Source organism: Lonchura striata, chromosome 1 (assembly GCF_050655825.1).
Source record: "Lonchura striata isolate lonStrDom1 chromosome 1, ASM5065582v1, whole genome shotgun sequence".
Classification (NCBI taxonomy): domain Eukaryota; kingdom Metazoa; phylum Chordata; class Aves; order Passeriformes; family Estrildidae; genus Lonchura; species Lonchura striata.
The window spans coordinates 91,986,733-92,014,729 of NC_140703.1; the positions used below are offsets into that span (position 1 = coordinate 91,986,733).

At 35.3% G+C, this 27,997-nt stretch overlaps 1 protein-coding gene across 7 annotated transcripts; it reads left to right on the forward strand.

The window, feature by feature from the left end:
* The first annotated feature begins 382 nt into the window (after positions 1-382).
* On the forward strand, positions 383-27,978 carry CCDC138 (coiled-coil domain containing 138). 7 transcript variants are annotated; one of them, XM_085583404.1, is made up of 15 exons: positions 383-475; positions 3,150-3,210; positions 3,853-3,931; positions 4,639-4,754; positions 5,397-5,581; positions 6,594-6,752; positions 7,915-8,034; positions 9,408-9,485; positions 9,561-9,671; positions 10,910-11,074; positions 11,813-11,929; positions 13,014-13,209; positions 15,487-15,669; positions 25,929-26,067; positions 27,153-27,978. In XM_085583404.1, exons 1-15 carry the CDS (start codon positions 422-424, stop codon positions 27,322-27,324), a joined length of 1,935 nt encoding a protein of 644 aa, XP_085439530.1. In that variant the 5' UTR covers positions 383-421; the 3' UTR covers positions 27,325-27,978. The 7 variants fall into 7 exon arrangements, 5 of the variants coding, with proteins under 5 accessions (XP_085439530.1, XP_085439535.1, XP_021401253.3 ...); XM_085583409.1 differs by having other exon boundaries at positions 15,487-15,663; XM_021545578.4 differs by having other exon boundaries at positions 13,017-13,209.
* Positions 27,979-27,997: the final 19 nt, after the last annotated feature.

Consider the following 27,997-nt stretch of genomic DNA (forward strand, 5'->3'; position numbering starts at 1 on the left):
GTCTGGAGCTGGAGCTGGTTCGGCCTCTTCTCCCGGGCAATAGGCGACAAGACAATAGGAGTAGAGAGGACGCAGACTTACGATGTGCTAGGGCAGGTTCAGCAGGAGCAATTTCTTCCGAGAAAGGCTGATCGGGCATTGGTGTGGGCGGCCCAGGGCTGTGCTGGAATCACCGTCGCTGGAGGTGTTTAAGGAGGCGGCGCTGCGTGGTCCAGTTGGCAGAGTGCCGTTCGGCCGTGGGTCGGAGGCGGGGCCGCGCCGTGCCGAGGCTGGAGAGGAGCGGTGTGTGCGCTGGTGATGAAGATGAGGATGATGACGATGCCGTTGTGTGCCCGCCCCGAGCGCTGGCGGCTCCCCCTGCCCGCGGCCCGAGTGCGCCTGCGCGGCTGGCGGCGGTTGGTTCGAGCGCGGCGGTGCCGCCATGGCGGGCGCGGGGCCCGGCGGCCGCTCCGGCCCTGCGCTGCGGCCGGCCGGGGTGAGACGGGCCGGGGCGGGGGCCTGCGGGGCCGAGGAGCCACAGACCGCCACTGCCTCCTCGCCGCGGCCCTGGACTGTCTGGGGAGATGGAGGGTGGGGGCCGGAGCGCTGCCTCGGGGTTCATCGTGAGTGCCGTACTGCTGCGTACCCGGGCGGTGCGAGGCCAAAGTGGGGTTTAAACACACTTGGTAAGGTTACCTGCTCTTGCTACTCCTGTATCTGACCCCGCACTGCGATTGCCTTAGAGCTGAAGTGCTGAAGAGTCGTCTTTGTCTGAGGAGAAAATTTCCCTGAAAATTGTAATTCCAGATTCTACGTGGTACCAAGACACAGTTTAGCATTCAGGTTTTGCCTAAGACCTGGTGCCTGCTCGTTGAGTGAGAAAATATGTGAATCCTCCTAGACGTATATTAAGTTTGTATGAAATATATATAATAGGATAACTAATTTTTCTTTTTTTTTTTTCTTTTTTTTTTCCACAGTAATTGACAGCCTTACTTAGAATGTATTAGGGGTATTTCTGATTTTTTTTGTAAAGCTTAGTGATTAGCTCTGTTGAGAGCAGGAAATTGTTCTATATCTAGTCAATCAGGGGTCAAACCCATGGTTCATTAGAGACTGCTGCAATGACCAGACAGTTAATTATGATGGGTATCAGTCCCTTGCCAAGGTATGGCAATTGTTATTTTACACAGAGAAGGCTGGGTTCTTTGCACTCACATGAATGAAGGAATGATATTATGGTTCCTCGCTTTTTATTACTTGTGCTGACAAGTCAAAAGTGATCAGCCTAAAAATTCAGCAGCAAAGACCCGCCCCACCACCACCACTGTGGTGTTTCAAAAGCCTTTGATACTTAGTAGGAGTGCTTGCTGGCCAGGCACCTTTCTTTTGCCTGAGTTCTTCTTATCTTTCAGTGAAACAAATTTTTGCAGTTGTTTTCATCCATCTGTATTCCCTGGGTCAAATGCTCCAGTGTGTCTGGGGATAACAGGCCTTAAGTGCTCAGACATGCTGCAAGGGAAAGTAATATGTTGGGAAAATACCCACAAGCTACCAAAGATTGGTAGAGATTGAAATTAAATACGTGGTTAGATTGGGATACTGAGGTAGTCCTGGGAATCATCAATGATACAAAACTCAGCCTTTTTTTCTTTTAGTATCAGGAGCCATCTCAAATGTGATATGAAGATCTTGAGCTAAAATCAGGCTGTATGTGCCCTTAGTTCTTGCAGAAGGATTTGCAACTTGAGTAGCATTTGATGGTGTCCTAGATTCTCTGGGGAGTTTTTCTTGGGGAATATTCTGTTTTGAATTACAGAACTGTACTTTAAAGGAAAGTAATTTTAAAAACTCATTTTTAAAATACTTGTACTGAGACTTTAATGCTTGCAAGGAAGAATGTTATATGTATTTCTGTGCTTTGTTATTTCATTGAAAAGTAGTCGTTCAAGGGCAGGAAAATACAGCAGTTGATCACTTGATCTAGAGCATAGCAGAGAGATGCAGTGAAACAAGTACAATTGTGAGAGCTTCCTTGAGTCTGATATTTTGTAATGTGCATTTAACTGATTTTGGTTGTAGCCTAAAATTTCTATCATTCACTTTTTTAGTATGTACTTATAAATTAGTAAGAAAAAGTAGACCAGGAAACTTTGGCATAAAAAGCCTAGATACGAAGATAGATGCACCATCGTGTCCACCCAATGTGCACTTGGGTTAGCCCGGCCAGCGGTGACACGGCTGGCGGTGGGGGACACTCTCCTGTGTTCCTGTGGGATGTGGAAAGCGTCCCAGGGCCAAGCGCTCACCAGTTAGCCCTGGCTGGATGAGAGGCGGACGACTGCTGTGGAAGAGAACAGGCTGACTCTCCTCTGGAGCAAAGTCCAAGGTTTATTGAATGCTCATGAGGAGAACCTTAGAAGAGCAACCACATGAGAGCCCCGAGGACCAGGGCGCAACAATTTATAAACCAGGGAGGAGACAAGGGAGGGGATCACCCCACGACCAATGAGGGATTTTAGGGGCATGGAAACTGGGGAGATAGAAGGATACCCTCCTCAATGGGATAGGCAGGGAGGAGGGATCCCTGGCCCTCAGCCAATCACTCAGTGCCCTTAGAGGAAGGTTCTAGATGGGTGGGATGGAGAGTTGAGTGATGGACAAGGCACCAGGGAGAGGACGGGAGAATGATTGAGCAGATTTCTGCTGATTGACTCCAGGGTAGGAGGAGTGGATTAACATACAAGGAAAGGGGCAGTTATAAGACCATTGGGAAAATAGCGGGTACAAGACCAAATGATTACAGAAATAACATAGGGTACACAAACATCATACAACATAGATGGCACTGTTTCCATGATTACCTATCTACTTTCATGCCTTTTTGTTACTGTCATCATAGTGCTTTATAGTTTCTTAAATAATGTAACATAGAGCACCTCTACTGTTTTGTTATTAGACTGTAGAGAATATAATTTGCCTCTTTATGTTAACATGAGAACCATTTACATTTATGTATTTAAAAAAAACCCTCTCTTTCCAAAGCCAGTAATTTGTAGTAAGAATTCTGTCATAAAGTGTGACAGTTTAACCATTAAACCAGTAAGTTGTGATGTACTTTTTCCATGAAAATTCTGACTAGAGTGCAATGGTTTTTTGGTTTCTTGTAGGATTGCCTCTCAGGAGCACTGCATACCAAATGTAAAAGCAGAAGCTCTCTAGTTTACAAAGGTAATACAAAGCAATGGTGCTTTGATGTCTTTTACAGGGAAAACATACACTAAAGCTGTATTGTTTCTGAATTTATTTAGTTTTGTATTTTCTCATTTTAAATAGGTAATCTTGATCAGGGGGCTGTGATACCTGGGAGCCAGCCTGGGAATGTTAACAAGTAAAGAGCACAAAGGATGTTTGGGAACAATGGTTCACAGCCTGTTTGTCTTTAAGTCCGGCTTGAATTAGTTGGTAGCAGTCTACTTCATAATGCATGTATTTAGCTTTAATTTAAAGATACATTAATGTTTAATATTTAGAATGCATTTGGTCTCTTTCAGAAATGGGTGCAAGGAGACAGGAGGCTAAAAAAATGTATGTGTAAGACTTCCGTTACAGAAAAATTTCTGTAGGTAGACAAGCTGTAAAATTTAACGAAGAAAAATAATAAGCTAAATAATTCTTACTATGGCTTAAGCTGTTATAATTAAGTTGATAATTCGTCAGGCTGCATTAGGGGTGGTTTTGGTTCTTAAACCTACATGGACTACATGTCAGCTTCTCAAAAGCAAAATAAAATTGTTGCAATTTTATATATTTCAGATGACACTGACAGCTCACTGAAAAATATAACTATTTCTTTATCAAATTATTCTTTAGAGTCAGAACTTACTGAAACTGGAAGAGAGAAGAGCATCAGATCTAGTGATTTCCAGAAAAGTTTGAAAAACTGGGATTGGTAGGAGGTGTTTTTATTTCTTCTTTATTATTTTTTTTCTCATAAAACTCCAAATACTACACATGTATTTGGACTGTGCAAAGGTTTTTTCTTGTTAAATAAAGAACTGTTTGTAGCTAATTTATGCGATAATGAGGATGTTGATTTTGATGAGGAATATTGTTTCACTTTCTAATCTAATTGTGTATTTTGGAATTGCTAAGGGGATACAGGAATGACATAAATTTAACTAGGTGATGAAAAAATTAACTAGGAGGAATGAAATAGGAATGATAAACAGATTTATGTTTATTTAAAGATAATTCAATTCCAAATGGCAAGAAATCTCTTTTAAGGGCTATTTTGCACCAAACAAGAAAATATAATTTAAAAAGAGGGATTGTATTTTTAGTCCTCCAGGAATTTGGTGGTTTGTGGTGAGAGAAGAGTGTTGCTTTTACCTGTTATTTACATGCGCTTACAGCGTGAAAAGCCTAGTTATTTTAACAGCTTTTAAGTCAGCAACATGTAATTTCTGTTGTTGAGATTTCTGAGTAATAGTGCCTTTCATCCAAATGATTTAACTCTGCTATTTGTTATCAGTAAAATATCAAAGTCTTACATTAAGCAATGTTTGGTTTTTTATACAGCCTTATTTCATTCTCTGTTATGTATCATGTTAGAAAGGAATTGAGTAATTTAAAGTCAGTGTTCTTTTGTACTTTTAGTTTTGATGATGAGCAAGATTATTTTTGTGGCTCAAGTGGTCTAGACACAGAAGAAAACAGCATTATTTGCTCTGAAACTGATGCAATTCAAAATACAGCTATATACACGGGAACAGGTAATGAAGACTTAATTTTTTACATTCTTACAACTCTCTGTGAAGTATAACATGTAACTTAAAAAACTCCTAGTAAATGTATTTCTGTTCAATTCAGAAATACACTAGTCACCTAAAATTTATTTTAATGTGGGAACTTCATCTCTCACTTGAGTACTTTCTTTACCATTACTTTATAAGGTTCAGATATACTTGAAGCAATACTAGCATTCTTTTCTCATGTGGCATCCAGTAGTTTCTTAAGTCTTGTCCTGTTTTCTTACATGTCACCCTAAGGTCTAATCAGCAACAAATCACTTGCCTGAAGCCCTTACAAAAATAATAGGAGATTTTGGTGACATGATTCAGTCTGTGCATAGATTCCATACAGATATCTCTGGGATTTCTATATTGCAGTGGAGGGTTTTACTTATAAAACTGTTGATTCTTGATCAGTTTGAATAAATAATGGAATAAGAACTTTGATCAAATCTTTGTAATTCTTTGGATTACTTTCACATTTTGATACTTGCTTTGTCTTGCTCTATACTTGTAACTCTGAATTCCTATAACATATTTTTTGCTGGTTTTATACAACTATCATATCAATATTTAGCTATGAGTGATTTCTTAATGTGAAATGCATTTTTTTCATGCTGACAGGCCTCACTCTACTATCTCATTTGTCTGCAAATACTCAAGAAAATACAGACCAAATTATCAACCATGGTTTGTTAAAGAAAATTGTGCATGGAACTAGTGCTCAGGCATGCAATAGGCAAGGTTTAATACCACCTCACATCAGTCAAATTTACAATGAATTATTTGTCATACATCAGAAGCTCCAGGTAAGAACTGGAATCACCTTCAAATTTTTGTTGGATGATGCTGTGAATATTCTCACTTCTGAGAAAGAAATTTGAAATTACTTATATAGTAAAACTTACTAATACATTAAGACTAATATTTTTTGCTATGACTTTATATTAATCACAGTTACTTATATACTAAATCTGTGTCTTCATCTGCCTCTTCCTCTAGATTAATTCAGTGATTCAGTAATGATGCTTTGACTTGAATTTTGGGTAGACCAGGTAGATGTATAGGTGGGCAGATTCAGCTTGAGGGGGTTGGAACACAGTGTTTCTACATCCAAGACTGTCTTGTAAGACATTGTATGTGTAGAAGGAAGCACTCAGAAGCATTGCTTCTCTTGAGAACATCTGAAACTGTTCTCCTGACTCTGGGCATTCCAAAGCGCTTGCCTCCATAGCCTCCTCCAAAATCTCTCTATTCATCCCACCAGTTCATCCCCAGCAGGTTTAGGCTACTAATAGAAGAGTCTTCTATATGGTTTTACTCTGTAATAGTTCTTAAACTTCTGCTGGATTCCCTGTCATAATTGTCTTTTGCAACACATGAGATAAAAATAATTTTGTATCTTTTTTCATCACTGGTTTTTCAGGGGTGCTTATCACTAGTTGAAGAAACAATACAATTAATCTGAAGTTCAACACAGACAGTCACATCAGATTCTGTTCTGTCTTACAGTTAATACCATTATCCAAATATTTTGGAAGCAAAAGCCAAAGTTTAATATTTTAGACCAACAATGTAGAGTTGAATTTTACATTTTGGGAGGCTGAACCATTCCAATGCACATGGAGGTCTTCTGGGCTAATGTGGGAGGAAACTGAACAGAGCTGTCCATCAGGATACTTTGTATTAGTAAGCTCTTGGGTAACTATAATTTCATATAGAGCTAAGCGTATCTCTGGGACAAAATTTTAAATTCAGCATAATTTGGGAAAACTTCACATGGGTTTTTAAAGTAGTTTAACATTTTTCTTCTTGATACAGAGAGAAAGTTCAGTGCAGCAGGAGTATGCTCGGCAGCTGCAGAAACGAGAGCATTGTCTAACAGAACAAGAAGCATTGTTTTTTCAACATGAAGCAGCTTTGGCTAAAATAAGAGGTCTTGAGGAAGAAGTTCACACAAAAATTGCAGCTATAAAAGAGGTGAAATGGTATATTTAATGATAGATATTGCTCTATATACTCTTTAACTCATTTGTGGTTATTTTAATCCATCACATGTTTGCTGGAAATTCTGCTATTTCTTTGAAGCCCATGAAATCCCCAAAGGAAAGATTTAAATAAAAAGTACTGAACAATATTGCTAGAGTTTTTGTATGACTTCTGTTTCAGAATGGTGCATTTACTTGTCTGATGTGTAGTACATTTTACTGATACAAGTTAGAGAAAGGAGGTAATTTTTTGTAAAATAGTGAAAGCTATGTGACCAATATTAGAGAAAAAAAATGTGGTCTATCCGTAACTGTGTGTAAGTTAATTGAGTGTCTTTGCATTAGCTGTAGTTGCAGTGGATTTCCTTGGGAATGCTTTAAGACACATTGAGATCTTATGACATAGCACCTGTTGCAGAGAGTACTAGAAAACAAAGACTCAAAAAATTCAGAGGAAGACCAACTTAACTTTGGGGGTGTGGAAAGAAAGAGTAGTGAAGAAGAGTGAATTCATGGAAGGTGAGAAATGAAAGCTGGAATATCTTCAGTAAAATAAAATCTTGCTATTTTACCAAATCTGAGGTACTTAAATCTAAGGTCCAGAGAAGATTAAATAGAAAACAAATTTCAGGGATAAGAGATGAATGGCAGTGGATATGCAGGTTGTAATAATTCATATGCTTGTGTTGTAAACCAGATCCCCAGTCTCTACAAGGCATATGATTAGTTTCTCACTCTGCACGATTCAGAGTAAGCAAAGCCAGAAACATGAGTTAAAACCCAAAACACAGTCACAACTATTTTTGTAAATATTTGGAAGAGTAAGCTGTAGGTAAAGGCTTTGTCATTGATTTTGGTTCACAAATGCACCCCATATCTGAATTGTTTGAGAAATATACTTATATTAGTTGGTATGGGTAGAATAGGCAGCAATAGGAGCTATAGGCTGTGCATGTTGCTCTCAGTTTCTGTATAGAACTTTCTTAATAGGCAGTATAGAGCTTGTTTTTCTCACTGCTGACTGAACATGCAAATTTGGACATTAAGAACTTCATATGAAAAAGTTTGTCTAACTCTTTTAACACTTAAGTGGAACTTACTGTTTCTAGAATAGTCTATTTTAAAACATGTTCTTAAATTTGATATTTCTGCAGCAACATGAGGCAGAAGTTAAGCAGCTGACAGAAGCCTTGAGAGAAATAACTAAAGAAAATAGGAGGCTGAAGTCATCATTTGACAACTTGAGGGATGTAAATGACTCTTTAAGAAAGCAGGTAAACTTTATTATTTCCTTTCATAAGTAATTCTACAAGTTACAGTCAACAATTTAAAATATTTGAGCAGCTTGTGTTGACAAAATTGCTGATTTTTTGTTTCTCTAAGACAAGAATTGTATGTATAATTGAAAGTATTTTTCTCACCTGTTTCTAGTACTTGAAATTTAGACTTTCTGACTTTTTACAATATAAAAAAGAAGTAGGATTTATTCCATTGACTCACTAGCAACAGCTAATTGTTAGGAAGGGAAAATCCTTTGAGAATGAATAGAGAGAAGGTATTTTGTGGCATAATGGAATCTACCCCGTGTAGATTTGTTGTGCCAAATTGCTATGATGATTCTATTAAGTAAGAAGTAGAATGTTTATTTCTAACTTCATGTTTGATCAGTATTTTCAGTTATTTTTGCAAATTTTATGAAGGAAGTATTTTCTCAATTTGTAAACTAGAATGGTGTGTTTCATAGTAATGCATAGAGTAGGAATTTGTCTCTCTTGACTGTTAACCCTGATCTAAAATGGTGATACACAAAATATCTAAATGATTTGAGCATTGTTTATTCATTGACCTAATTAATGTTCTGATAATCTGAATACAATAAAATCTACAGCAGAGCCTTATTCTTTCCCTTAAGAAAGTCAGACCTAACTCCTAGGATGCTGGTAGTTCTGATGCAATCCATCTGTCTCATTATTTCCTCTCACTATAAAATCTTTGTATTTCTGTGCAAATTGAGGACTTCTGTGATGATCATGCTGTTTATTGTTGTATGGATAAAGCATGGGGTTTTTTAAATTTAAATAGATGTGGCAGTTTACCTGATCTTTTCTCACCAAGCAGACTTTTTTTAGCATGGTCAGTAACTGCCTTCCCCATTAACAAGACTATGATAACATTCTTGAATCTGTGCATTTTTGTCACTTCTTCATGAAAAGTAATGAAATGTGAAGTGCCTGTATATCTAGAGTGTCATTGTAGTGCTTATTCTCCCCCTGCACTCTGAAAGGTTGGGCTGCAGGTTAACAGAGATACTGCTGCTGTCTTACTTATCCTGGAACAGATTGCCCACAGAGGTGATGAGAGTCTAACACCTTGGAACTCTTCAAAAGCTGTCTGGACACAACAGCAGTTCTTTCTGGCCCAGCTTGAGCTGGGAGTTGGACCAGATGTGCTCTCAAATCTCACCCAGTCTATGATTCTGTAATTTGTTGTGGGGAATGGATGATGATTTTGTTTCTATCCCTTTTCATGCTAATAAGAAAAAACTTAAATAATTTAGCTGCTGAACAACATGAAGTTTCTTCAGTGTGATAATTAAGACAAGATGTGAGTTTTGAATTTACAGTTTAATATTTTCTGCTTCTTTCAGTTAAGTGATGTAACTGAGTTGAACAAGAAGTTGGAAGGTCAAGCACGAAAAGCAAAAGCTCGTTTAGAAAATCTACAAGTAAGGTTTGTTCTTACATGTACCTACTTTTATAGGTAACCAGTGAAATATAATTCATTGTTATATTTTGTTTAGAGGAAGCATGAATTTTCAAAGGTACCGAAATCTAATGATTTGTATCAAGTGATGAAAGAAGGCAAATCTGTGAAACAGGAGAAAGTGATGGCAACATCAAGAACTACTATGGTAAGAATTATGGAGAAGTCTTGAATTTTTTCATTTGGAAGACATTAAGCAGTGTAACGTTCTCTGTGCATCTGCTAGAAATTACAAAATGTAGCTTCTAATTTTATTTTGTAAATTACACTAAAAATAGAAACAGATTTTATTGGGGGGGGAAAACCCACACTTAACAAAGAATTAAGTTTGTTGCTGAAAATATGTCTTGGATTTCATATTGCTTATGTATATGCATATGTGTATATTTTTATTTATATGGCAAGTTTTCCTCCTCATACCATGTTATCTTTCATCTGCCAATTACAATTATAACCTGCATCCACTGTCACAGAATTTGTGTCAGAACAAATCTTTGTAAGATTGGGTCTTTGTAAGAAAGACTGACAACAAATGGCTTAATTAAATGGCTATTAAAATAAGATAGAATAAGAGGAGGAATGTAGAGAGTGAGTAAAAATCCTGTGTCCTGTTAGATGATTGGAACATTGTGTTTGTGCAGCATCAAATGGAGCCCTGGTGGACTTTTCCCAGGGCAGGCTGAGCAGAGTCTGTCTGTTGAAAGATGCCCCTCCTTTTTGGCCACTCAACATATATATCATTTTCTTGGAAGAAAACAACTCTGTTCATGAAGGACGTTCATAGGAGAACTTGTTGCCCTTTAAGACAAGGCCAAGGCCAGACAGGATCAGCAGTACCAAGAGGGAGCTGCCTGAGTTTATCCTGCAGTCAAGCACAGGATTAACTGTGCAGCTGCTTGGTCTGTGCAGCACAGCACAGACTGCACCTGCTAAAGTTAGCTGTGGTGTGGATCTCTGACTCCTTGATGTACAGGGGTCTTGCACTCAGGACTGCCACCTTCCAACCTTTGATATGCATACAGATACTGTAAGTTACATTCCTATGCATTCCCAGAGATACTGTAAGTTACATTCCTATGCATTCTTATGCATTCTTATGCATGCTAATGCATTCTTACTATACAGGCTTCTCAGACCCTAGGTACAAGGCCCAGCAGAGCACACATGGCCTGTTCAAGATCATTGGGTGCTTGAATACATTTTCCACAAACTCACACTGTAGTAACTCACCTCTCAGATTTTATCAGGCATAAAATTCTCATCCTTTCTATTAGGCATAATATTTCATACTAATGTGCTGTCATGTATTTCAGTCTGTTACTGTTTTAGCTTAGAAAAAGCATTAAATTGAAAGCTGAAATATCTGAAGATGTGAATATATTACAGCTACCATTGAATTCACAAGTCTATGAGCTCTTAACTTATCTGATGGATTGGATCTCTGACCAGCATCTTAGCAAAATAAAAACTCAAGAAGAAAGAGAGGACAGTCATAAACCTAGGGTTACCCAGAGCTCAAAGAACCCCTGTACTCAGGAAAAGTGTATGAAGGTAAAGGGATTTGGGTTATTTGCTTGTGTTAATATTTTCAGATTTTGCTCTGCTTTAAATCATTCTGAGTGTATAAGAGGTCAGCATGTAATTAAAACAAAATAATTCTTAGTAAGTCAATATTCATTCCATCAGTGAGTTATAATAGATAATTTGTCATTTGTAAAGCATACAGATAATTTTTAATAAAAAGTGTGGTGTCCTGTCTCAACCTAAGAACTTCAGCATTTTTTTCAAGTAACTTCTATGAGGTGATAGCTTCTCTTCATTGTTATGCATGATACATTGTTTTAATGACATCAAAGGTCAAATTTACAATATTTTTATGCCTATTTAGATACTAAAATTTAAATTCATCACCAGCAAAAGGTGATACTATGCTGAATTTCAACCTCTATTGTTTTTTCATGTGATACCAAGATTTAGAAATTGGTGACATGTTCAGAAAATTCACTTTGTTGTATTTATTCATTATATAAAAAAACTGTAGGCACTGTGATTTGATTTACTGAGACTGAGCTCACATGTATCTCCAGTCCCACATGTAAAGCTATGTAAAATTAAAAACCTGTGTATGCATGTAATTCTGTTAGCTGTACTGGATCTGCCCAGAGAATATTTGCATATGTAATCTGATAAACTCCAAGTTAGGAAATTTGTTTGTTTGTTTTTCACTTACATGTAGCTTATAGAATACTTAATATCCTGCATGTAATTTTGTTTTTGTATATTTTTCAGCTTTTGCCTATAGCCGCTGAGCAACTCCAGTGGATGCCCTATGTGAATCCTAAACTGCATGTGCCTGTGATTAAATTTATTTACTGGTCTATAAGACAGTTAGACACTGATATACAGGTAAAACAAGTGGTCCTCATGCAGTATGTTTAGAAAAAAATCACAGAAGATATTAATGGATTTTGCATATTAAATACATATGAAAAATGGATGTTTTCAGGTAGCATATAGAAAAGAAACTGCTGTCTTTGTAAAACAAATTCATAGTGTTGATCATAGACAGGTGGCAATGAAAAACAAATTCTTTTTCAAGTTAAATTTAAATTTTGCACTGTGTACATAGGGAAATGTAGTTTCCCTACGTATGTAATCTCTCTTGTGATGTCTAAGCACACCTGAAACTATATTTTTGCCTATGTATTAACAAACCTTGCACTAGAGAAGACAGTTATTTTATTGTGTGTTTTATGAATGAGATTTGTTGTAAGTAATGGAAGTGAGTAGCAAAGCAGTGAAAAAGTTTTGGTTTTTCTGTCCTCTGCTTGGTGTCTAACCACAAGACAAATTCCTTGCTCTTTTTGACCAGACTGCCATAAGAAAATATTCAGCAATATAATAAAGAAAAAGACAGTCATATTGTAAAGACCCAGCATAGCGCTGTCAATGTTCATTTGCTAAATCAAATACCTAAAACTTTGTAAATATCCTGATTTTAAATTCAGTACAATAGTAAGATGTTTGGTTTAGTTCTAATAAGTAACTATATTTTAAACAAGAATATTGTGAAGTTTGATTCTGTAGAAATATTTATCAATAGAGTTTATGATGAAAATGTAGTAGATGTTACTTCTGCAGTGTTCTTAAGCTTCATATTTAGACCTTGGTTCTGTAAATGCTTTTAAAGGATATGACTTCAGGCAAGCTTACAAAATTAAGTTAACTTAAACAGTTTTTTCTGGAACCAGAGGCAACTTAAATAACGTCAGAGTATCTAGAACCTTCGCTAATTAATCTCTTGCTGAAGTGTGTGTTGATAAGGCACCATGTTAATATTGTTCAACATCTTTTGAAACAAAGCATTATCTCCTATACTGATTATATTTCTATACATGGTCAAAACATTTGTAATTTAATATTTAATTGCATGGAGAACATATGTATGTCAAGTTAAAATGTTTGCACTAACTATATGCACTGTTTGAAGCAGCACACAACAATGAGATCAACCATGAGGAGACTTGGCGAAGATATTTTCAAAGGCATAGTGAGTAAGGGAAACCCACACAGTTCTTCTGAACAGCCTACAGAAAGTAAATCAAAGTCAGCAGCTTTCTTTAAGAGTTTCTGTATGCCTCTGAGGTTTCTGTCAACTTTGATTGTTCTTAAAACAGTGAAACAAGGTAAGTCGAAATTTTTTTTTTTACATTAATTTATCTATTTCAGTTGTGCCTGGACAAAAAGCATTTTAATAATACTGTAGAGTTCATTATGTTTTATTAGTGAAAAGTGATTTTACTTGGGTATTGTGAAGGAAAATATACAAGTATGAATCTTGCTATTACTAATTTTATCTTAGAATTTATGTGTTTTTCTTAATGTGATGACTTGTCAGAAAAGTCAGCATTTCTGAAGAGCGGGGAGAAGATAAAGGTTTAAAAGTAGACACTGTGAGACTACACAAATCAGATTGTGTCTGGACAGTGTAAGGAAAGATGTGGAAAATGCAACTCAAAGAATAAGATAATTCTTCTCTTCTGATTTGTTAACTGCTACCTTCTGTTATGAAATCTTAGCATTCTTCAGGAGAAACAAGGGACAAGGTGTTGCAGATCCTTTTTTATGGAACTCAGGCAGAAATGTAACTCTATAATATTAAGAGCAGGTGTAAGATGTGATTGCTGCTTACCTGCAGCAACTTAGCAGTACTGTGTGTCTGCATAACTAGGATTTTCTGCAAGAATAAATTTTACAAGCATAGCATTAGAGCAAACATCTCTATAACTCTTTTCCAGCCCTTTGTGGTACTAAGCACTTATTTCTCCCTCTTCAAAGACATTCTAAAAAGCACTGGATCATTTTGATAGCAAGTAATTTTTTAGTGGGCTTACAACTGAGCAATCTAACCTAACCTCAGAAATGGTTCTACTTTCAACAGGAAGCAGATGCCAACCTAAAATTATTTCATGTTTCTATTTTTGCTACCATTTTGCCTCCAAATAGTTTGTATTTTAAAATATCTTTACAAGTAACATGTTTCTTTTGTCAATAACACGAAGAGATTGATACAGGTTACAGAAATGTTAATTTTCAAGGTACACCTGAAATACTGTGCAAAAATGTCAAAATCAGATACCTGCTTTGGAATATGATTTTTTTAGTCTCTTCCATGGAATATGTTTAATTTTGGGGCATTTCATAGACAGCAGAAATCCACGTCACAAAATTGCTACTATCTGTGGCACCTGGATTGACGCAAAACAGGAATGCCAAATATTTTAAATGCTTAAATAGTGAATAGAGTTTTTATTCATGGAAGTTGTGCTTCTGGATTTGATGTTTAAGCATATTAGTATGTTTTTATGCTTAATGACTTGTGTACTACTTACATTGTGAGTATTTATAGTAAACATGGGAATAAAATATGGTGGAAGACCATCCTGACATCATTCATGAACTACCACAGTGTTCCAGCTTTTGGAGGGAACTATTTCAGTCAACATATTTTGGTGAAGTATGATAATTAGTCTCAAATTGAGACTCACTTTCTAGGAATGTCTGATAAAAACAATGCAAGAAGAATTGAAATAATGAACTAGTCATTGCAGAGACTGATTTTCCCTAAGCAGATGAACACTCCTGATTAGAATGAATTCATTTAGCTTTTCATGGTTGCTTTGTGCTGCTGGCTGCTGTAGCACAGAAAATATGATCTGTTGTTAAACATATGTCAGAAATCACCGTGTGTGAATTTTGATCACTCTGACCACATGGCAGTAATGATCTGGTGATAAAATAGCAAATTTGGTTTGAACATATGTCCTCATTTCTTCAAAATGTCAGTATCCAGCAGATGGCACCCTAGTTAAACTTATGCAGTAGGATGAATGTTTCATTCTACTTCATTTTTTGTGCTCCAGATGATCAATACAATTCCAAGATACTGAGGAAGATTTGACAGCAGAAGTTAAGAAAATAGATTGGTTCACTTAATCTACATCCTTTGTATAATTTCTCAGAATGGATGAGAATATAAAATGTTTATATTGAAACTACAGTTTTTTATAGAAGGAATGGGACTAGTTGCTCTCATGAAAATAATTGCTCTCACTCAGAAAAATCAGCCACTGATCCCTTAATAGAGATTTCCCAGATGTTGAAACCAGCATTTTCTCAAACTATGTGAGTTTGTATTTTCTTTCCTCTTTAACAACATATTTGCAGGACTTTACATTTGTAAGTATATTTTTCTTAAACAAATGATTTGTAGATAATTTTTTCTCCACTCACAATGGATTGTTAAGGAATAAAAATCGGCAGACGGTGTCTTTATATAAAAAGTAAATTTAATATTTTCAGCTAGTTAACTTTTAAGTGTGTATCTGCCATGATAGTTGTTCACATGGCTTAATGAAACAATGACTATAGAAGTTTTATTGCCTGTATTCTGATATTTTCAGTGGATTACCTGGCTCAGGCATTTGAGTCCCTTCGTGTAGACTTGAAGACAGATGAAGGGAAGGCCTTATTTTTGGAATACCAATGTGTGCCTGTCATATTAAGTCACCTAAAAATATCCAGTACAAGTCTGCTTTCCAGTGCTCTTGATGGATTACTTCAGATGACCATGGAATCTGGTAAATGTGGGTAATTACAAAAAAAAATCATTATGAAAACAGGCGAGGAAAGCATAAAAACAATGCAAAAGCAGTATAAAAATACAGTGTAAAAGCTGTGTAAATAGTCTAATATACTATTAGCAATTCTTTGTATCATGTACATTTAGTAAAGACATAAAATGTATTTCTGAATTGTCTGTCTTTTTCTGAGTCATCTTGTATTTTCTTCTCCCTCTCAGCCACTGTTTTGTATTTCATCCTGGTTACTTTCTTCTTTCTTGCTGTGAAATTTTGTAGCTATTTTTTGTTTGGCTTTTCAGTTTATTCCACTGTATTACCTTGCTGATATTTTTCTTTGAAGTCAGGCTGTGCCAGGGAACCCAAATCATGAAAACCTGCCAGAAGGTGGAGATAAAATATAAGTTCTATTTTCATTTTCTAGTTTGAATGACCAGCTCATCCCCAATAATTTTTGAGTTTCTGGGGTGTGAGAATGGTATTTCTAGATGAGATGGTTATGTTTTGCTGAATTTTACTATGCCAAGATTATAATGTTTTGCTTAATTTTACTGTGCTTTGGCCCTAGAAAAGAATTAGTAATCTTATTTGCCACAGCATTTTTCCAGGTGATACGGGTACAATGTTTGTGATATACAGAATATGTATATGTGTGTGGTACAAATATATATATGCCAATCTTGTTTGTCTCACCTCTTTTTGAGAAATCTTAAGGCCTAAGGAGGAGGTAAAATGTTCTACTCATCATTGTTCTTGTCATATACAAACTCATTCATAGTTGGACCAAAGGCTGACTTCTAAATGTCAGGGGTGAAAAAAAGTTGAGGTTAGTATGCTTCTCAGGGCATAAGAGTGAGAGGAACTGCTAAAGATGTTATGCAGTATTTCAGACAGTTTACTTTGTGTCTAAAGAACTTCAGTTTCAGTTTACTTTAATGCTCTCATAGTATTGGGTTTTTTTTCCATATTCCAGTACTTCTTTGGATTCTGTTAATTACTTTTATTGTTAGTAGATTTGAGGAACAAAGTTTTGCAACTGTGTGGGTCCTTACCTAACCACTTGCATTTTGTTAGCAAATGCTTATTTTAACTTGTGCTAGAAACTTAATAAGTAACTGAAATGAAATTGTAGGTAATTTTAATTATAAACTATATAATTCTAAATAATTTATGTTATATTTCATGTTGTTTATATGCTGGATAAATTTTTTTTCAGATGAGCTCAGTGGCCTAAGTTGCAGTCTAGTTGGTTTAGTCATCTCTCTTCAGGGGAAGTAATAGGTTGCTTCTAGATTCCACAGTTGTGACAGTTAATAGCTTGTTGTGAACCTGACAGTAGAAAATCAACTCCACAAAGATAATTTATCTCTTTTCTCTTGTTACATTCTGCTAATATTTTTGTTTAAAAGTGTGCATAATGATGTATAAATTGGTATAGCTATGTTTTTACTGTAGCTATCTCATTGGTTCCTGTCTTGTTCCATGATCAGATAGGGGAATTGTCAGTTCAGTTATATCCATTTCAATTTCCTTTTCCTCTCCATACCCATTACCAGTATTTCAAACCATGTTTGTTTTCTGGAGGATGCCCACCTTTCCCTTACTACAAAGATTGACTGATAAATGTAGAGTCAAGGGAGCAAGTCCTACAGTGTTATTTTACTCATGGTGCTCTTTTCCTTGAATCTGAGGCTTCAGATGACTGCCATAACATTCAACTTGATCCTTCTTTTGGCCTTTTAATCTAAGGAGTGATCTATAAAGGCATCGTCCTTGCTTTTCATTATGGAAAAGGGTAAGACATCTCTTCCTGCTAATTTAATAGGGAAAAAAATTCAGTACCACAGCTTTTGAAGGTTCCTTTCTTCAGTTAAGGAAAGCAGGCTGCCAGGCCATGGTGTTCAGTTTTTAGTCCCATCTCTAAGCTATGGTCCTTGTGAAGACAGATCTAAAACCAAAATCTTCCCTGACAGAATTGTCATAGCAAGTAGGCTTAGTATCTTGTTAAATGCTGAATGGCTTGTGATAGATTTCTACAAATGCAGCATGCTCTGCCTGCCTTAGAAAGTTTGAGAGCAAAACCTATTAACTGCTATGTGCCAATGTTTCAGTTTAGTCAAACGGCACATAATGTATTTATTGCTTAACAAAGCTCTTACCATTTCCCATTAAAATTACTATTAAAATTCATGTTTGATAATTAAAGTAATTGTTGCTTCTAATCATGCAGATTGTTATAGTATGAAACAGTGGCTTCCAGGGCATCTTCATGCCCCAAAGCTCCCTCCCTATGACTACAAATTTTTTTTCTCATCAAATCTTTTTTCTAGGACAGTAGTTGCAGCTTACTGTTTGAGAGAATTCCTGGATACCAGACTAGAAACATTTTCTGGAAACAATCTAATAATAAGTAGCATGATCTCATCAAGAAAATTTGTTCTGTGGGTGTTGAAGAACATCACATAATTGGTATTAAATCACCTTGTAGCTGAATACTTGTTACATGCAATCTTGTTCAATAATGTTCTTCCTGTATTCTCACATAACTTATTGTGGTTTTTTTTTAACTTGTAAATCAGTTAAAAGGATTTCAAATAATGTAGTAAGTTTGTATTCACCTATCAAAAATACCCTTCTTAACTGCAGTCTGGTTCATGCCTGATTTGAAATCTGTTGGCAGAGAGCTCCCTGCCTCACTTTCACATTTTGCACTTTTATACAAAGACATCATATGCCTTTAATTCCTTCTGCAGTGATATCTGACTGCTGTCAGGTGGATTAGTAGGTTCCCCTTTCTCAACCTTAAGTTCATTCAATGAAACCAAAACTTACCTGCTCACTGGACATTACAAATCTCTGGCATTTGCTTTAAATAAAACTTAAGTATAGTTTATCTTCTAGCTTATTTCTGTTTTGCAGAGAGTATATTTTATATTAATGTGTACTTATTCACAAATCAAAATGAGAGCACATTAAAAAAAAATCTCAAAATGATGCTCTCAAGTTTACTGTAAGTTATGGCACATTCTGGTAGGGCTTAAGTGTGATTTCTTAACCATTTTGACATAACTGAAGAATTTTAATAACTGCAAAAGCGAGCTGTATTTATTTACATATTCACTGAACCTTACTTTTAATTTTAATTTTTTTGGAAGAAAATATTATTGTCATGAATAACCAAGTCTGTGTCCAGATATAGTCTTGTAGGGAAGTTAATGAAGCCAGTGAAGATAAAAGGATTTTCTCCATAGTAAGAAGCTGTGCTTATTTACATGTAAACTGAAGTCTTATGTTGACTATCTATAGGACACTTCTCTTTTCCTTTTTGCTGGAATGCTTTCATAACGGATCTTAGGAATTCTACAATGTGCACTGTTCTGTGGTTACTTCTAAAAAGTTAGGTCAATGGTCAGAATTTGCCAAGAAAACTCAAACATGCCCCTTTATGTTTCCTCTTGAATCTTAGCATTTGGAGACTTTACAGAGTACAAACAGTGAAGGCTTGTAAAAAATTCCCATATGCTTAAACAGATTAAAATTCAACATTTTCCAGCATATTATCTTTACTGGTAACTTTTCAGGATTGCATCTTTTCAAGTTTCTTCTGCAGTACTGAAAGGATAAAAATGTCAAGTTTGTGAATATTATATTAAGGTAGATTTCCCCTCACCTGTGTGAAGAGCAGATGTGAAATTGTCCTGAGGACTTGTGTTTTGAAGCTATAGTGATAGAAATGACTTACAGCTTACGTGGTGTGAACATTGAAATACAAACCATTTAAAAATAAATCCTTTCTCTATTATCCTATCTTACCTTTGTAATTTTTATTCATTCTTCTGAAAACAGTGGATAATTGTGTTGGATTAATAGATGTTTTAGTTTAATATTTTAACCACAGATAAGGATCTCTAACTTTGTTAAATGCAGATTAGATAATGCTAGGACTCACATATATGTGCTGAAAGCAAGTGAGTACACCAAAAGTTTGCACATATTTTTGTTAATTAAATTAAAATTTAGTTCGAATACTTTGATTCTGATGAAATTAATTTAGTATGAAGTACCCCTCTCTAATAACAAATAATATCTGTGTATTATTTTGTCCTCCTTCTAGTAACAGTCATGTAATGCTTAGCCATTCTGAATTTTGGACCCCGGTCTCACCCATTCCAAAGGAATAAATAGAAGGAACCATTAAATATAAAGTTATGTAGAGCCAAGTAGCCATTCCAGAAGTAAAGTTTCACCGTTCATTTTGGGTAATAGTGTGGCTCTTAAGCAGTATATCATTTTGAAGGTAGATATGAATGCTAACTTTTAAAACTTATTTTATATTAAAAAGAGCTGTTTATATCAGTATTTGGATATACACTTCCCCTTTCCAGTCAATTTAAGTTATGAAATCTTTAGAACGTTGAAGTTTATTCAAGTAAGATCTTGTTTGCTCTTATTTACTAAACTTGCATATTTTTAATAAAAAGTTTACAGATTTATAGTTTTCCATAAAATTATTTAAGTAGAAAAAATATTTTTATACATATCTTGTTTTGTATTTGACTATTAGAACTACTGTACTTTTTAGCCAGCTTTTTTTTTTTGAGCAATGCCATAGTTAATATAATTCCATAAAGAAAAGCTTTCCTTGAAAATAAAAATTGTGTAGTTTGAGTAACATCTGTGCATTGTCAGAGCTCAGACTTTATATACTTGCTCACTTGCAATCTAACGTTACAGAACTACAGGTGATGCCAAGTGATGGTTTTTCAATGTTAAGGTTTACTTGGAGTTTGTTTTTGGAACAAAGCTCCTTCAGATGTATACTGAGAGAGTTGTGATTCCTTCTGTGATTCTGGTCTTTCATTGAGCCTTTTCTCATTTCTTTAACAAAGTAACCCATAGTAGTGTACAACTTCAATTTAAAATGCTACCTAGATTCTTTGTAAGATGTTTTTTTCTCTCTGTCAGGCCTCATCAGAACCAGTCTTTAATGGTAAGACCATGTTGATTGCTCATATACAAACTGAACTCAATCAGCACAGCAAAAGCTTTCATCCTCTGGTGATCAGATCTATCCTTTGATCCACTGATAATCTGTGATTTGCCAGGAGAAATGTATGTTGATTTTTAGTATATCAACTTTATGCTTCTGCAATTCTAGCAAGTAAGAGAATTCTGATTCTGTATTTTATACCTGCTGCATTCTAAGTAGGCAGTTCCAGCATGGAATTTCATTGGACTATTCCTACCTTTATGCCATAGTCACTAATTAGTTCACCAGATAAGAAAAAAAAGTGTTTAAACCTGAGGTTAATTTTTAGTGAATTCCTTACACAATACACCTTCCAGCCATTCTACTAAGCTCCATTTTCTGCAATGTAAATATCACGTGTTCCTTTCTCAAATAATATTAACATATAGATTAGTTATAACTGCTGTAGCATTTATTTACCAAACAAAAATACCTGGCTATTCTGCATCAACAACTGTAGTTCTAATACAAGTACTTATAGATAAACCTATAGTACGTTTTATTTTCTTTTTTATTTCTCAGCTTTAGCTCCTGAAAATAATTTTAGATTTTTACTGAAGGGCACATAGGGCACATTTTTCCATTTTTTGGTCCAAATCTAACAAATACATTGCATTGACTGTTCTCTCTTTGCTAAGTGCTGCTTCCTGACTTGTTTTTTACCAGTCTGGGGCTTTTTTACTTTTTTTTTTTTACCTACTAAACAATGCACTCTTCCAAACATAGAGCGGCCAGTTTTTTCAGAAGAATGCTGTGAGAAACAGTGTCAAAGATTTTGCTGAAGTCCAGGTAAACAATATCCACAGTCTTTTCCTCACCCACCAAGCAGGTCACTTGGCTGTAGATGGAGATGAGGTTGGTCGAGCAGGACCTGCCTTTTATAAGCCCATGTTTGTGCTGGTTGGGCTCGATCTCTGCACGTGCCATGTGGGGACACTCAGGATGACCTGCTCCATGGCCTTCCCTGGCACAAGGTTGGGCTGACAAGCCTCTAGTTCCCTGGATGGTCCTTCTGGCCCTTCTTGTAGATGAGTGTCACATTTGCCAGGCTCCAGGTACCTGGGCCTTTCCCTATTAATCAGAATTGCTGGCAAATGATGGAATGTGGCTTGGTGAGCATTTCCCACTGGCTTCCACAATACCCTTTGGTGGATCCCATCTGGTCCCATAGGCTTGTCTGTGTGTCTAAGTGGTGTGTCAGGTCACTGACCATTTCCCCTTGGATTTTGGGAGCTTCCTTCTGCTTCTTGTCCCTGTCTTCCAGCTGTTATTAAAGACTGAGGCAGTGAAGGCAGTAGGTGTTTTCCTCATCCTTTGTCACTGTGTTTCCACCTCACAGCCAGTAAGGGGTGATGATGCACTTGCTGGGGACACTGCTGCATCATTCACTTTCACTGCTGAACTGCCTTCTCCTTTCTCCCAACAGATCCTATCTCAATTAGAAAATGAGATAAATCTGTAATCGTTAATTTGTTACAATATGAACTTAAAGTTGTCATTTTATTCCCTGAAGTGACGTAGCTTTAGGTATGAAACAGAATTTTCTGGGTAACTGTAGCTGGTGAGATTTTATGCTGTGTAACTGATTACTTTGAGGGTAAATTTCATATGAATCCTGTCAACAATGATAAATTGCTTATTGTTCGTTGCAGTCTACCAATCAAGCTAAGTTAATGCAACTACAGCATACTCCAATGTTTTGAGGATACCACTGGAGGCTTTTGCAGATTATTTTAAATTGTGACAAATTCTGTCAGGATAAATTCCAATTATATTTTTCTAAATTACTTAAATAAAAGCAAAATCTATGCAGAATCTAAGCCACCAAAATATTTAAAAAGGTGAAGCTTATTATTTTTAGTTAATCAGCTAGAGATGCATTTAAATTATGTATTTGTTTTGTTCATTTTCTGATTACTTAGAATAGAATCTTCAAAAGCTTATCTGAATTAAATATATAAACAGCATACAGAAAGTCCATTTAACTGTGCTTTTTCCATTTGGGTTTCATGTGATTAACTTTGCAAATATTTAGGCATTATTAACACATTAGCTGTTCTGCTTTATAGGAAAAATCTTCTGTCTTAAAAGTAGTGTTGGTTTTTATGTTAATTTGTAAACTTCAAAGTCAGAACATTCTTACAGCATATATGTGTGTGTGTGTATTGGTTTTTTAATGTAATATGTTTAAAGAACCAGTTAGAGCTGGACAGCAAAGAAATATTCAGGTCAGCTAAATATAGTATTTGTTTACCCTGCAGAAAAGGAATTAAAAGTACTTTATAGCTATTTAAGGCTATTTATAGGAATAAATTGTAGGATTACCCTGTTCATCCAAGCAGTCTTTGTTGCCTTCAGATCTCTCATGAATCAGAGGTCAGATGAGTCAGAAGTCATGCTAAATGAGTTTTTAAAAGCCATTTGTTTTCTTAACAGGCAATAGAAAGAACAAAAGCCATTCTTTTCAGTTTACATCTTGAATGTCAATGTTCTCACACGTTTATTTATTCTTTTCTTCTCTTTCTGATAAACATCTTTGGTAAGTAAGAGATACTGTTTCAAGTTTTTGTTGTTAAAGCACATTTCTTCGGTGGTGCAGTGCAGGTTGATAGGACCGACCTATCTGTTTCTTGGGAATGGGCACTCATTTGCAGGAACTCTAGCAAATTTTAGAAGAATTTCTATAAATTTGTATCTCTATAGAATTACTATAAAATTATAGACTGCATAATTTGCAGTAGTAAATTTTCATTGCTTTAGAGAAGGTTATCTCTTCCTGCTATTGTACAGAAATTTTACTTCAAACACTCTTCAGTGATAGAAATACTTGATCACAAAACACTCTTAAGAATGTGATTGTGTTCATTGGGTTTTGCTTATTTGCTGTTTTTGTTCATAGTTTTGTCACCACATCTCATAGATTTTAACAAGCTAGGCTCACTAGGGCATTACAGCATCATACCAGAAGTGAAATTTTATTAACTGTTTTTCCAGGTTTAAGACTCTTCTGTATGTACTTAATAACCCCAGAGTTCTGTGACAGAGAGCAGTGGCTCAGTAAAGAGCACTGAGTCTTGAGTGTATGTCAGTCACGTATCACTAAATGTAGCACATGTGGCAAGCTCATCTAAGGATTTTCTGTTTGCTGTAATTGACAGATAGCCCTGAGGTTTTTTTATATGACAATTTCTGAAAAAATAATGCCTTCTGCAGAGAAAGTACAGAAATACTAAAAAAAAAAAAACTAACAATGGTATGCTTTGAAGACCGTAAGCTAAAATAAAATGAGAAATAGTATCTTTACTTATCTTTTTCTCACTGATTTCTGCTTTCCTTTCTACTTTACTTTCATTCTAGTTTTATATTACAATTTAGAGACAGCAAATAGTCTCTAAATAGAATAGAGACTAAATAGAAGTAGTACTAAATCAGAGAGGACAATATGCATAAAACCATAGGTGTATTGAACATGGTAGAAAGAATGCAAGAAACACGGAAGTAGATGTAAACAGAAAAGCAGATTAATTTATAGTGATTTATTGCCTTGAGAATGCATATCTGTTTGAATAATTGTTGTTTTGCATTGCTTTGCGTAAAGAACAGGATACTACAGCTATGCAAACCACAAAACATCTGCCTGCCTATTCCAAACTTTATAGAATGTCAGTTGTTGCTTTTTATTGCTGCAAGGTTGGCCTCTTGCTACCAAACTCTATTATTATACTGCATCTGTATGATTTCCATCCACACATTCCATTATGTATGTTGTGGATCCCAGCTACTGAATGTAGCATTTTAAATCAAAGGTGCAAAATCACCTCAGCTGAAAAGAGGAAAGATTACATATAGCTGTAGTTTCTCTGATCCGTGATAAAGGCATTTGCTGTTTCTCAGTCTCTTCATTTGAGGGTCTAAACCAGCCAAGGCCCACAAGTCTCATGAGTTCCCTTGTATCAGGGAGGTGGCACTTGGTCATTTGTTGCAATAGGAATAACCGGGTCCTTACTGAATATTCAGCATAAATGCACATCTCAGAAAATTAGTTATCTAGGCTCTTGGAGTGACTTTAAATGCCAAGATGATTTATTTTTTAAGCCCTATTTCAAACAGTTTTCCATAGCATTTCTTCGGATTTTTTATCCATAAACCTTCTGCAATAAATTAAAACCTTGAATTCACTCCAAGGCTACTTGTTGCATTTAATAAATTGTATGTCCTTGAATGAGGAGAGGGAAAATTTTGACCAAAATGTACATCCAGCCTTTTTGGTACTGATAAAAATATCTTGATATCCTTTTTATAAATTAAAGTATTCAGGATATTAATATTTCGTAATGTCTTGTTTGTTGGTTTATGCTGTAATTTGCATATTGCAGTGTCTTATTAAATGGAACACATTAAATATTTTAACATTTTGCAATTAAAATATTTTCATCATATCTGTATTCTCACAATGCAAATGCCCTCTGGTATATGAAAGTCTGTTAATTTTAAGGAAAAACAAATTGTTCCTTCATTCCTTTATGTTTTTGCTATAAATTAATCTGTAATATGAGAACCAAGAATGAGATAACCAGGAAACAAATTTAACCTTATTTTGAAGTTACTAGTTTTTGGGAACAGGGTAAAAGGAAATGCTTTTCAGTGTGACTTAAAAACTCATCCACTATTTTAAGGGAGGGGTTTTTGTATTTAATTGTTGTACAGATCTTACTTTTACCTTTAATTACTGTGTTTACTCTCTTGAAATTGAATATAGGGACAGTATGCTGATAATGGAAGACTCTCAGATCTCACAAAGTCTCTTATATGTACTATCCCTGCCCATGTGATCTGCAGCAGCTTAAAATATTTCTTTCTGAGTTTTTTTGCTCAGCTTAATGTTCCCCTCCCATGGTCTAAAGGAAAGAACCATGATAAATGAGCATTGCATAAACATTTTCAATGTAAGAGTTTTTATTTGAGTTTAAAATTATTCTGTTTCCTATTTTCCTTTGTTCTCAAGAGAATCGATACTTTCAATTCAAGGATCAGTAGTGTCTGAACTCTTAGGAACCTGCATTTTTTCAATTTCTAGTTCTACTTGAGTTTTGCCTCAACAGAAATTGAAATATTTGGTTGTTGTAATTATTGCACAACATGAAGCATTTAAGGCCTTCTAAAGGTATCTATAGCAGTTACACTTTTCTCTGCACTGAACTCTGTGATACAGTTTTTAAATTATTTTCTTTTCCAGGTTCCTTACAGCCTTTCCTGGAAGCCTGCAGTAATGAATCCTTCTTCCGGACTTGCTCTGTATTGCTTCGAAGTTCTAAGCTAGATGTTGCAGTTTTGGAAAAGCTCTGTGTTATACTGCAAAAACTCTCCAGAATAAAGTAATCCTTTATTACCATTATTCTGTTAGCTATTATTAGGTCAATTAACTTGGTGACCTTTATCTTTTTCTTTTCCAAAAACTCATCTGTGTTCTTCTGTTTATTCCCTCCACCATACAGAATGCTGGACTTTTAATTGTAGCAGTTAAATTTAAACTGTTTCTATTATAGAGGTTTTAGACAAGCCTCTCAATTAGTGCATAAGTCTAGTTCAATTTGCAGAATACAAACTAGAAAAAAGCCTCACAGTGTAGACTTAAAGAGGAATTATTCCTTATGTCTGCAGGTGACAAAAATGCTTAAAATTCTTAGAAGAGAATCCTAGACTTCCAGTTTTGCTTAGATACTTAGTAGTAAGCTCCTTTGAACATTTAGTCTTATCTTTGACTTGCATTCAAGCTTCATCAGTTTTCATTTCCTTCAAAAAATTTAAGATTTGGAGCCAGTTAAGCCCTTTTGGGAATGTTCAACTTTTTAAACTGTGTTCCCATTGCTTACTGCTTTTTGCCTTATTGTAACAAAGGTCAGCATATCAATAGTAATGTGCTGCTGATCTTCACTGTCACATTGCTCAGTGGGGTTGTTTCATTTATGTAATGGGATATCTAAACTGAGTAATTTTTACATTGGACTTAAAGTTGTTGACAAAACTGAGGTTTTCATTTCTCATAAGGAGTAAAATTGAATTCTTGGAAAGACAGTTTTCCTATAAAATAATCTAATATAAATTATAACTGGCATTTACTAGTCAAAGTAAAATTGGCTCATAAATCCTATTTTTTTTATTTGTCTCTGAAATATTTTTTCACATGAGTGAAAAGCCCTGTTACAGTCTTTCCTTGAGCTTTCATTATACTATGTGTACATATCACTTACTCAAGAAAACTGATATTTGTTCATTTTTGCCAAATTTTTCTCACCATATATTGATAACTTTATGCTTAGAAACATACATAGAAGAATTACATAAAATACTTAATGCACATTTTACTTCATTAAAAATATTGTTTCTGTAGCATCTTCAGTGTTTATATAAAACGTCTCAATTTTAAATTGACAATTATTTTATTCAAAATCTTTTGCAGAAGCAATAAGAAGCTGTTTGAATTGTTTGGTCTTCATCAAATGTTCCAAGAACTGCGTAGAACTATAGATCCAGGTCACACCTTCCTCTGTATAAACCTCAATTCAATTCTGCTGAATTTGGAATTTTTGAGGAGTAACTCTCTTGACTCCAGTCTAAGCACAAGTAACTAGCACAAGCTTTCAATCTACTTATTGTTCTGTATGATTTATACCAGCTGCCTATGTTACTTGAAATTTGGAGGTGTTTTTTTTTTTTTTACTGATTTGTATAAATACATTAAGCAGCACATCAGTACTGTGTAATTTGTTGTGTATCGCGTGGATTCTCAATTATATTTCACTCATTCATAAAAAGAAAAACTAAAACCTTCATAATATGCTAGATGGCTTTCTTCAGTATTTTCTAAAGTGAAATAATGCTGCTGTTGTGAGTGACTCGTGCAGTGTAAGCAATTGAATCCATAGAGTAAGCAGATCAGAAATACCAGTCTTTCCTTACAGGTATGAATCTTAGTTACTTTTGACACTTCAGAGACCTTTATAAATTCTGTAATTTAGTTTGTGGTTGATAAGTATCAGACAGGAATCTTAGTAGATTATCTTTTGATAAACCTGCAGTTTTAATGATTAAAACCAGATTTTAATTTAACATAACTAGATTTATTTAATAAGAAATTTTGCTAGATTGATTTCAGAATTTTCTTAGAGTTTGTTTGCTCTTTTCCTGTTTTTAAGTAACATTTAGTATTTTATTCTGCTTTGTATAGTGTAACTTTGGATGGTAATATCTTTTCAAATGTAAATAAAAGCATTTCTTAAAATGTCTGGCAATAGTAATCTGTAA

Coding starts and splice junctions, on each gene's coding strand:
- CCDC138 (XM_085583404.1), top strand. CDS start 422: ATGGCGGGCGCGGGGCCCGGCGGCCGCTCCGGCCCTGCGCTGCGGCCG. Junction 4,755..5,396: donor AGCTATATACACGGGAACAG/GTAATGAAGACT, acceptor TCATGCTGACAG/GCCTCACTCTACTATCTCAT. Junction 9,486..9,560: donor CTCGTTTAGAAAATCTACAA/GTAAGGTTTGTT, acceptor TATTTTGTTTAG/AGGAAGCATGAATTTTCAAA.